General features: G+C 33.2%; 2 protein-coding genes across 2 annotated transcripts; both read right to left on the bottom strand.

Moving 5' to 3' along the window:
• Nucleotides 1-4,127: 4,127 nt before the first annotated feature.
• Nucleotides 4,128-8,731, bottom strand: LOC110423105 (Regulator of chromosome condensation (RCC1) family protein). Its single transcript, XM_089784751.1, is given in 9 exon segments — nucleotides 4,128-4,657; nucleotides 4,740-4,835; nucleotides 5,115-5,201; nucleotides 5,732-5,899; nucleotides 6,981-7,139; nucleotides 7,436-7,591; nucleotides 7,715-7,747; nucleotides 7,750-8,142; nucleotides 8,289-8,731. Coding segments are annotated over 8 exon segments (1,077 nt in total). The 5' UTR covers nucleotides 7,940-8,142; nucleotides 8,289-8,731; the 3' UTR covers nucleotides 4,128-4,469.
• Nucleotides 8,732-8,868: 137 nt separating this feature from the next.
• On the bottom strand, nucleotides 8,869-10,078 carry LOC110423106 (homeobox leucine zipper protein). Its single transcript, XM_021437236.2, is given in 5 exon segments — nucleotides 8,869-9,126; nucleotides 9,129-9,186; nucleotides 9,189-9,362; nucleotides 9,666-9,789; nucleotides 9,791-10,078. Coding segments are annotated over 5 exon segments (582 nt in total). The 5' UTR covers nucleotides 9,994-10,078; the 3' UTR covers nucleotides 8,869-9,103.
• Between the last annotated feature and the right edge of the window lie 2,271 nt (nucleotides 10,079-12,349).

The following is a 12,349-nucleotide window of genomic DNA, read 5'->3' as shown; positions in this document are numbered from 1 at the left end:
TTTCTTCTGGAATTATGTCAAGGATCTCTTCTAGAGTTTTTGTTTCCTTTTCTTGACCATCTTAAATATTTGCTCCTTTTCTTTTTTGAGGATTTTTATCTTTAGAATCGATTGGTCTTCCACGCTTCTAGCATATCTTAGACTCATTAACAATAGTAGATTGTCCTACATGAATTCTGATTGGAGCATTTGCAGCTGGTATATGAGATTTAGTTACTCTTTTTAAGTCAATAAATGCATCTGGCAACTGATTTGCTATATTCTGCAAATGAATTATCTTTTGAACTTCTTGTTTACATTGATTTGTGTGAGGATCAAGACTAAATAATGATAATGTATTCCAAGATATTTCCTTTTCCAGCTGCTTATTTTCTCTCCCTAATGTTAAAAAAATTATTTCATCAAAATGACAATCAGCAAACCTTGCAGTGAATAAATCTTCAGTTGAAGGTTCTAGATATTTAATTATAGATGGAGATTTATATCCAACATATATTCCTAACTTCCTTTGATGACCCATCTTCGTGCGTTGTGGTGAAGCAATTAGAACATATACCACATTCAAAAATTCTTAAATAGGAAATATTTGATTCCTGACCATAAACCAATTGCATAAGGAAGAATTTATAATAACTCGTTGGCCTGATACTTACAAGTGCTGCTGCATGCAAAATGGCATGTCTCCAAGCAAAAATTGGGAGTTTGGATTTCAAAAGTAGTGGCCTTGTAATCAGTTTAAGGCATTTGATAAATGATTCTGGTAGACCATTTTGTGTATGAACATGACTAATAGATTGTTTAACATTTATTCCAATTGACATGCAATATTCATTAAAAGCTTGAAATGTAAATTTACCAGCATTGCCAAGACAAATTGTCTTAATGGAATAATCAGAAAAATGTGCTCGCAAACGAATTATTTGTGCAAGAAATCTTGCAAATACCAAATTGCAAGTTGATAATAAGCACATATGTGACCATCTTGTTGATGCATCAATTAAAACCATAAAATATCTGAATGGTCCACATGGTGGATGTATAGGTCCATATATATCATCCTAAATATGTTTCAAAAACATAAGGGATTCAATCCCAACTTTGGCTGGTGATGGCCTTATGATTAATTTACCTTGAGAGTATGCAGCACATGAGAATTCATTAGATTGAAAATTCTTCTAATTTTTCAATGGATGGCCACATGAATTTTCGATAATTTTTTGCATTATTATTGATCCAGGATGGCCTAACCGGTCATGCCAAACATTAAAATTATTAGTAAACTTCTGGTTACTATAGCATAAGCTTCAATCATTTTAATTTTTGTGTAGTATATTCCAAAGGACAGCTGGTAATTTTTTCAATACACACTTTTTACCTGATATAATAGATGTAATATAAAGGTATTCAGTACCTCTTTCATTCGTTGTCTCAATATGATATCCAATCAAATGAATATCTTTAAAGCTTAATAAGTTTCTTTGAGACCTAGTAGAAAGTAATGTATTTTTTATTATAAACTTTGTTTTTCTAGGTAGTGAAATATTGGCTCTTCCGGAGCCTTCAATTAATTTTGTACTACTAGATATTATATTGACATTAGCTTCTTCCATTGTCAAGTACGAAAAATATTTTTTGTCTTTAAATATAGTGTGCGTTGTAGTACTATTTATTAAACATATATCTTTATCATTGATCTTGGGTCTAACCAGATAAATATTCATATTTTCTTCAAGAAAATAAAAATTATATATAGTAAGAAACTTACATAAGAGAACATTAAATATAAAATTTGTTATTAAAATATAAAAAAAATCTTCCTAATAGATATATTAACTTCTTAATAGAATAATACTAAACATGTCAAGTTCCTAATAAAGTTGTACTAAAACACATCAACAAATAATTTAAGAAATTTTATTATTGGGATTCCCATCACCAATCAAATGATCAATCCGTCTTTCAGAGTGGGTAAAACAATCAGCAACATTCAAGTGTGTTATATCAACTTGGCTATCATCTTCAACAAATTTGTTTTGATGTTTTTTCTTTTATCTTTTAGTGACGCTGATAAAGTTCAACAAGATGTTTTGGTGTATGACAGATACGTAACCAATGGTTTTTCATACCACATCGATAACAAACATTTTCTATATTCCTTTTACTTTGTCCACTTTTATCTTTTTTTTATATCTCTTCACTATTCATCCACTTCTGGTGGGTATTCTTATTATCAGAATAATAATTTGTATAACCACTACAATCAGAATAATAATTTATATAACCACTACAACTGTGATAATTATGACGACCTTTTTCACGTCCACGATTACGATCACGACCACGACCAGAATTTCTAAATGATGTCGCATTTACTTTAGGGAATAGAGCAAAACCAGTTGGGTAAGATTCATGATTTTTCATCAATAGCTCATTATTTTTCTTAGCCACAAGAAGACATGAATACAGTTCAAAGTATTTTTTAAAGTCTTTTTCACGATATTGTTGCTATAGGAGCACATTTAAGGTGTGAAAAATAAAGAATATTTTTTGTAACAAATCAGCATCGGTCATCTTTTCTCCACACAATTTTAGTTTAGAACTAATTTTAAATAATGCTGAGTTATATTCACTTACAGTTTTAAAATCTTGCAATTATAGATGCATCTAATCATAACGAGCTTTTGGTAAAATTACTATTTTTTGGTGGTCATATCTTTTCTTTAGACTTTTTCAAAGATCCAAGGAATCTTTTATTGTGAGATACTCAATTTTTAATCTTTCATGAAGATGGTGGTGAAGGAAAATCATTACTTTTGCCTTATCCTGATTGGATGCTTTGTTTTTTTCTTTGATTATATCTCCAAGACCCATAGCATTTAAATGGATTTCACCATCTAGAATCCAAGATAGATAGTTTTTGCCAGTAATATCAAGAGCTACAAATTCAAGCATTGTAAGATTTGACATTGTGATAGCTTAAAAGAAGAACGTAAATGTTAGTATTACAATATATCGTAATTGGCAAGCAAAATAATTAATTGGCTTATAGAAAACACTAAATATAAAATCTAAAATTGATTTATGAGAAATTGGTAAAATTTGGACAAAACAATAAAATAACAATAAACAAAAATTACCTGAAAAAAAATTGAATTTCTTGTTTGTGAAGTTTGAGAGTGAGAGATTAGAAAATCGTGCTGATAACGTGTTATAAAAAAAAAACTTTATAAGAACAAATAAAAATAACTTGAAAGAATACTTAAAGAGAAGAAAGAAAGTATTTAAGGGAGAGAAGCAATTTTATTAAAGTGTGTATATAAATGAATTAAAAGGGGTCTATTTAGAGGTAAATAACTCATTTACAAGATGAAGATAACACTTAGAAATTAGATGGATTATATCATAATCTCATCTGATTTACACCAAATCTAAATATAGATAACATGAATGGATATTCACAAAATATTCATAACACTAAAGTATTTAATCACCTTTTTTTAAAAAAATTTTATCTCATCACTTTTTTATGTAATACCATAAAAATGTAAATATTCGCTAGTTATGCAAAACATTCAAAATCTATACTTATAAATATGTATTTATTTCATAATGATCATTAAAAGATTTTTTATTATAGCTATTAGTAAGATTTAAACTTATACTTATAAATGTGCATTCATTAAATGATAATTATTGAAATTATTTTATTATAATCATTAGTTAAATTTATAAATAAAAAGCTTAATTATATTAATTGATTTTATTAAAAACTATATTTTATAAATTTTAATAGTATTAAATAATATAAATATTACTATTTTAAGTTAAAAAGTATTGATATTTTTTATTTTTTAAGTTAAGATATTTATTAAATTTATATTATAGATTTAATATAAAAGTGTTTTTGTTACTTTTTGAAAAATGTTTTATGCTTTTCAATATCATATGATATTTTGCACAATCAACGGTTATTTTTCTAGTTAATTCATAAAATATTTTACATATAAAATTAATTTTCTATTAACTAAACAAGTATACGTTTTAAAAATCAAAAAGAAGGGAAATACTAGAAAGTACTTGAACCAACTAGTATTTAAAAATCAAAAAAAAGAAAAAAGAAAAAGAACTGATGAAACAACTCTTAAATTTCTATTCAGCAAACCAATTCAACCCATAGAGTCATCTGATCCCACAAAGAATCTAAACATTACATTACAGTGCAAGCAGCGCCACAACTGTGTTAGACTCGGGCGACGGCTTTCTCATGCATAGATAATTTTACAAACTGCTTTCATCTAAATATATGACACATTGATAAATGCTCATTCCAGATAAGATACAGATCAAAAGATTGTGTTTGGTAGAGTGTTCCTCTTCCTTCGTTGGTACGTGAAACAAGAAAAATTTGCTCCCATTGATTTTTGTATATAGGATAAAGGGTCTTTGTACTCGATCAGAATATATCCGGGTTAAGGAGGGGAACACAGCGTCCTTATGGCATATGTGAACCCACTCCCACAGTAAACTCTGAACGTGGCATCCTTGTGCTCAATATCATGACCTAAACTAACTGTTTGCGGGATACTTTGATCGCATGTACTGCCAAGACCAAGCTGGCCATGTTCACCCCAACCCCATGTTTTTATCACTCCATCCTCTGCCATCACAATGCATATGTGGAAAAGAAAAATCAGTAAACAATATGACAAGAAAACAAAGAAAAGTTCAATAGACTTTGCCTGTTATGATAGCAGAGTGCTCAGCCCCAGCTGCAATTTGCACAACTTTCATCCCATCAAGACCAGGGACTCTCTCCAAAAGAGCTGCTCCAGTTTCTCCAAAACAGAAAAGGTTGTATTTAATACCGAGGAACCTAAAGTAGCCAAACCTGTAACAAAACTTCAAAAGAGAGTGCACATGTATTATTCCCATTGAGGTGGTTTTTTTCTTTTTATTTTAGGGTGCAATGTCCACTCTGATGGTTAAGAAACCAACAATGATAACCTTTTAAGATATGCACCTTTAATGTATATACATGATCATCAACCCTGATGCTTCTATTGCAATATAATTTATCAAATTTATTCTTGTCTTTAGTTTTCCAAATGGATTACCAGATAAATGCTTTGAGGGATTCATTTTCTCAAGATTGCTTAGCACTCCATGATGGCTGCCACCAAGCATAAAAACTTCTCCATCATCTATTACAAAATAAAAATGAGTTACCAACATGTGATTTGACATATCTTACCAGGAAGAGATCAAGGAAAGCTAAAATATTTACCCAGGAGTTTTTTTTTAGAGGGGGTTGGGGGGGGGGGGGGGGGGGGGGGTGCGCGGTTGTGAGGGGATAGGGTAAGTTCAAGTGTGTATAGCTTGAGTACAAAGTAAACCATAATGGATTAACAAGTGTGCATGTATACCAGATAATAATGAGGCATGATTCCAACCAAGCACAGCTTTAGAAAGCAATGGTGAGGGTATGTGTTGAGGAATGAGAAAATCTGAAGTGGCACCAAACCCTCTTCCCCAAATGTATAGTTGTCCTTCAGGCTGGAGGCAAGACACAGTTATAAAAACTAGATTAAATTAAATGAAAAACTAGTTATTGGAGGCAAATTTTATTCTATACTGTTTATGGGCTTTGGTATTGCCTAAAAAAGGGTACTACTTGTAAGCCAACATGGTTTGTGGTACAAATAAAATATTCTGCTAATATGGGTGTACTCACCAGATAATGCTGCACTATGGTCTCCATTTGCACTGATGCTGATAATTTTAACATCTTCAAATCCACAAGTAAACTGAGGAGTATTAATCAACTTGATTCTATCTGTTGAAACACCCAGCTGACCACGCTTTCCAGACCCAAATCCATAAAGTTGATTTCCCGAATTATCTGCAGAGAGGAATTTGGTTATTAGGGACTAAGGTGAAGCTTTCAACTGGTAATCCTCTAGTTCTCTTTCCTGTACACCAAGCATCCAGGCGAGAAACACTATGCGGTTACTTGTACGAGATTCCTTAATCATTTAAAATTCTCAGAACTTCTAATCCAATCCAAAGGGTAGGCAGAATGTATCCAACAAAGCTTCATTTAGATCAACTTGCAACAATGTTGTATTTCAGGCACTAAATTATGTATTCTTGTACAGACATATCACAAACAGAGTTTCCTTTAAATTTTGTGAAGAAATGCAGCTTTTCTATTCATCTTTCTACACATTATTCTGTAGGTGAAGTGAGCTTAATTCTAAAACAATCTGATACAATGTTATCAGCAAGTTAAGCAAACATATAAATAATCAAAGACAGAAACGAATACATATGCCAAAACGAAACAGACGCATATATATTTTATATGGAGAACATGAGTAACTTACATATTTGGTATCTAAACTTCGAGTGAAATGAACAATTGGTACTTGAAGAAAAACAATGTACAATTTGGATCCTGAACTTTTAAATAGTGTATCATGTTCAGCCAAACTCTAATACCATTTACCCAACTCGCTTATGTAGTTTCTAACCAATATAATCACAACATGTGTCCATCCCACTTGTTAAATAAAAATGCTAAATACTTGTGAAAATTCCACATGAATGCCACATGATATCCAACAATTGGCCGGTTTTGGATGGGATTTTTACTGCCTAGGTAAAAAAAAAAAATACATCTTAGTGTTCAGTTGGCTTTGAAATGGATGTGGATGGTTTCATGTGGCATATACCTAAAATGATAATGTTGGTTAGCCGCTGGCTAGATTAATAGTGTTAAGAGTTTGAGTTAACATCATGGTAAACAATTCGAAAGTTCATGGTGCAATTGTGCATCTTTTCTCTTCAGGTATCAATTGACAATTTGTACAATTTTTCAAAGCTTCAGGTAGTAAATGCATATGTAATATACTCAAAAAAAAAAAGTCTTCATATTGAAACTCAAGACCTCTAGCAGCACAACTAATTCATCGCACATTTACCTTTCAATAAGACAAGTGAATGGCGCATACCACATGCTATCTGTTCAACATGCTTATTAACAAAAAATGATACTTTAACAGGAGAGCAATGTGACCTGTAATCACCATGCCCTAGCTGACCAAACGAACCATCTCCACAAGTAAAAGCACACCCTTCATCTGAAAAGTAATTAGAAAACTAAATTCAATAGCATGTTCAATTGCAAAAATATTGCCACATGAAATTCATAATCTCCAACAAGCATGATCTGAATTGTTGGTAAGAAGTTAATTGAGGAAGTTCAAAATCAACAGCATAAAGTAGAATGGAAAAACTGAGCACGTCCATCAATTTAATTACATTTGGTAACATTTAGATATTTTAGCTGTATAGACAATAATCAAACACAGAGCTACTGGCAGTATAGCAATTTTAAATACGGGTAAAAGTAGAACGATGCAAATCTACAAGGAACCTGAAACGAATCCAGAGTGGCTCCATCCAGCTGAAACTTGAGTGATAAAATAACTCTCCAAAGACATTACAGGCTTTGGAGCTAACAAGCTATTAACCATGTCCCCATGGCCTAACTGACCAGAGTTACCCCTTCCCCACGTCAACACTTTCCCACCTGCAAAACCATTAACCAACATTTTGCGCAGAAAAAATAATTAATTCGCTGTGAAATAGAGCAAGGAAAAAAGAAAAGAAAAACAAAATAAAGAGATAAAGAGAAGGGTGTAGCTGCTGGCACCATAGGTCAAGGCAACAACGTGAGCACCGCCCAAGCAAGGATAGAGACGGGGCCCGCGGAAGAGAGAGAAGGGAGGCTAAGAAGTTGGGGAAGGTGCTCGTCTAGGAGCCTTGCGGTGCCCAGCTGTCCATCCGTGCCTGCTCCCCAGCTCCACAGTTGTTCTTCTTCTTTTTCTCTTTGTTCGATTATTGTTTCTTTGCTATTCTGCTTTACTTCCATCGCCATAACCAATTGTACTCAGCTGTCGAGGTCAAGCATCTCGAAAGAACCCAGGCCGCCTCTGCCAAGTGCCTGCTTTTTAATTCATGTCCACCGATCCATCTAGTTGAAACAGCGCCGTTTCCTAACAAACTTTTTACTTGCAGATAACGGTGTGGGCCTTCTTAGCTGAATATTGAGGCCTTCCCTTCCCTGCAACCAAGGCGACCCTAAAATACGACAAAACCGATTTATGCATCACATATCCGAAAGTCATAGAACACATCCATTGAGCAATATTAGAAGAAGACGATAAGATGGCAGATTATTATGTGGTAATTAGGGGATTTGCTTGGTAGAATCATCGCTTAATTACCGCTGACTTCTTTGGTGAAACCATCGAAAGGAGTTTAAAAAAGAGGACAACATTTTGCGTAGCAATTCAGCCAGCTGCAAGAATACTCGATAGAAATCATCGTGTACAGGGGTGATTACAAGTGATTTAACTGTGAAAAAAAAATGTTTGAAAACTTGCAGAAACAAATACAACGAATGGCTGGAATGACCCATCAAAGCATTTTGAAGCTCTAAAACAAAAGCAGACAACCCCTGTCCCCTTGAGTTCGGCAGAGCATAAAATACTACCGAGAGCCATGTCAAATCTGGAGCTATGAATATTTCTTCGATGTCGGACCAGCTATTGCTCCTTCCATTGAGTCTCATGGGTATAAGCCATTTGTAAAATTCCAAACCAAGATCAAGCAACGGAAGTATGGAACCATTCAAATAACCTGATGAACTGCCAATCTCCATCTAAATTGCTCAAGAATATTGAAAACCTTGATCAAGTCAAATGACGTATCTCCTCAGTTAGGGCAGAGGAGATCACTCATGTCAACAAACGCTCTAATCGTTTAAAACATTCTATGAACTATATAACCAAAAACCATGACAAATATACAAAAATGGTAACGTTGCATTCATTGGCACTATATAAGCATCATTGGTAACCATAAACCCAAAACATACCCCACAACTTTCACTCATTCCTCCAACTTCCAAGACACTAAAACAACTTCCACCATACACAACGCATTACATTCTAGAAATTAGAGTAGAAAAAAAGGAGCTAAGACTAAACTTGCACTATGGTTACAAAGATGGACAGATCCCAAAAACCCTAGTCCTGCATTATAGAATATCATCGTAGGCAAATGCTCTCCTTTAAAAGGCACTTCTAACATTGAAGAACCATCATCACTACTTCTGAGCTGCACCGGTTAACTATAGCTGATGCAAGCTTATTGCCTCTTCCATGCCTGCTCAAAGGCACCTCAGGCCGCAAAAGCTTTGATGACGAGGATGACCCATTACCCTTACTAGCGCCGACCCCTACCCCTACCCCTTCTCTCCATTTCGCTAAAGGGTCAGTTGCCCACAAAACTTGAACCTGCAACCAACATCACATTTCAGAAGTTGGAACCTCTTAATGCGTGAGCAACAAAGCATAGCTCTAAAATTTAACTTCGGATTCTCATTATTAATTAAAAAGGTAATAATTTTCAAATTAATTAAAAAAACTCACAAAGTTTTTAATTTTAGCCTTAAAGCCGCCCAATTTAGTTTTCTTTAGCCAAACGCTCCCAAAAACACAATAATTACAAAAACGGCAACCAAATTCCTTCCTCTTGTACCAGTTACCAAACAAGAAATTAAGAAATCAAAAGGGGCATAGATTAAAAAACAAAATTGCCTTTTTGGAATCAACGGTAACGCCGAAAGAGGAATCAAGGGAAGCGGCAATGGCAGACTCGGCGGATTCCTTAGAGCGATACGCTATGTAGCCAACAGCATCACGGTTAATGCGGATGCGGGATTGAGCCATAGATCTCAAACCTCGACTTCAAATCGAGCACCGAGCAATTTGGGGGAAGACCCATGACAACCACAGCCGGTGGCGGCGTAGGCTTGTCGTCATCCTCAGTTGGCGGCAGTGGATAAGGTGGCAGAGGACGACGCCTTTTAGAGATGGAAGCGGGGCCGTGACGGGAGAAGTAGGGTTTGTCTCTCTTTCGACTCATGTTGACAGCAAAACCAAATGGTTATATTCGAAGGTCCCTTTAGGAGTTCGGAGTTAGAGTACGCACGTTTCGTTGTATGTTTGGAGATTGACATGTCTTGCGTTCGAGTTGAGTGTTCAACGCACGTGAGGGATCAACTAAACGCGGTGTCGTATCTTAGGTCGGTTTGGTCGGGTACAACTTTTGTGTAACTGTTGTTCAAAGTAAAACATTTTTAAAATATTGTAAAGAGAAATTACATAGTAATTTCATAAAGTTATTAAAGATGTGCTCTAATATGTAAAAAATTATTTGATAATATTTTATTATTTTTAATAAATATGTAAATAAAAGACTTAGTTTTATTGAATCCAATCATAAGTTTTATAATGAAAAATATAAATAAAAGAAAATATTTTTTATTAATTAAAAAATAAACAAAATCAAGAAGAAATTAAAACAAATAGAAAAGATGAATGTTTACAAAATATAATTCTCTTTGTAATTTTATGAATTATGGATAGATAAAGTGATAATATAAAACATATTATTAAATATTTGTTGCTACAGATTATCATGTTTTGGAGAAGCTTTGGAGCCTATTTAGCCTAGTTGGAGCTTTTGTAAGAAACATTATTCGAGTAGAATTTCATATATTTTTTATGATAATAAAATATTTTTTATTTATTAATGTTTAACTTTATTATTTGAGTGTGCATGATAAAGTTAATTCCCTCAATAAGATGAATGATTAAAAATAAGATCAAATAATAAATAGGCAAATCAATTAAAGTGGAAAAAATGAAAGAATTAGTGAAGACGGGACTTTTGTAACTGATTATTAAAAGGCCTTAACTAGTTAAGGAATTGTTAGGTACAGAAATCTTAATCAGTTAACACTAGACTTAACTGAATAAAATGGTACTTGACAAAGGAAAACAGAAGTTTGCTAATCAGTTAAGGCATAGAGTTAATCGATTAGAGCACAAGACTTAAAGAATCTCCAAACACCAAAATTCAAATTTAAAGTGAAGTTGACCGTTGAAGGAAGATAAAATGAAGAAGTGCAAATTCGAAGAATTTTTAATTGATTATAGATTGTGTTAATCGGTTAAGACTAAAACTACCAAGAAAGATCTGAATTGGTTGTTGTTATATAAAATTTCCCCTTTTCAAAAGTCTTTGAAGATAAAGCTAAAATATGAAAGAATAAAATAGCAAAATAGAGTATAAACTAAATAAGTAAAGAACAAAAAAATAAAAGGTACTCAATAGGATTTTTAAAGAGGTTCGGCTTTCAAATGCCTACGTCTTCTCCCTTGATAGCATAAGGAGTTTGAATCCATCATTAGCTTGTCTTTTTAATAGGGTTAGGCATAACCTTTACAACATGCCTTTCATAGAATCAAGCGTAACCTCTATCAAGATACTACCTTTTTTAAAGTCAAGCACAACCTTTACACAAGATAAAACCTTTTAATAGATCATGCAAAATCCCTCTACCTTTTGCTTGGAGGTATAACTAATACAATAATAGATTTTTGTGAATCTCTAGCTCAAAATCACTGAAAAGGTTGATAAAAAAGTCTAGGATCAAAAAAGTGAAAGTTGTCACAAAGACATGGATGATCACAAAAGGTTTAAGCTTAAGAAGGATTAACTAAAGAATAAAAATGTGATCTTTAGGCTCTTTTCTTACTCAAAGGTGAGACCTTTCTACTAACAGTTTTTTCTCTAGTATTTTCGCTCTTTTCTTCTTCAAAAATAATTCAAATTCTTTAAAATTCATCTTCTTTTCTTTCTTTAAAATTATCAAGGTGGATATTTATAGCCTTTATGATTTTCTGCTTGAAATTTGAATAATTTCTTGTACATTCCAGTTAGCTTGCAAAATTCTATCACATTTGTAGAATCGATTCATAGCTGTTGAGTTGTTGGTTCTTTGCAAAATTCATAGCTTTTTGTCTCTAGAAAATCGATTCTTTTATTTTGAGGTGTCGATTCTTCTACAACTAGGTTCAAAAGTGATACTTTGCAATCTTGGAGAATCGATTCTTTTACCTTAAGGTGTGGGTTATTCCCTGTGGTCTAGCACCAAATTTTGAATTTAAGCCTAATTTTTACCGCTCCACTTTTATCCAGTTGTACCATGTCTTTCTTGATCACCAAGTTTCTAACTTGTACTTTTGGTGCTTTAAGAACCGATATCTTCTCCATGTGGAATCAATTCTTTCTTCTTTGCTTTCCTCCTTCTACATTTTGTCTCTCCGAAATCGATTCTTTGTCTCTAAGGTGTCGATTCTTCACAAATCTCAAAGTTTTTATCTTTCAATAACCAATTTCTTCTTTTCTCAAAATCAATTACTCACTGTTGATC

This window comes from Theobroma umbraticum, unplaced genomic scaffold, assembly GCF_002168275.2.
Source record: "Theobroma umbraticum cultivar Fairchild unplaced genomic scaffold, ASM216827v3 scaffold_20.0, whole genome shotgun sequence".
NCBI classification, from domain to species: Eukaryota; Viridiplantae; Streptophyta; class Magnoliopsida; order Malvales; family Malvaceae; genus Theobroma; species Theobroma umbraticum.
Note: the sequence above shows the minus strand (reverse complement) of the source record. Positions and strands in the feature narration are given on the sequence as shown.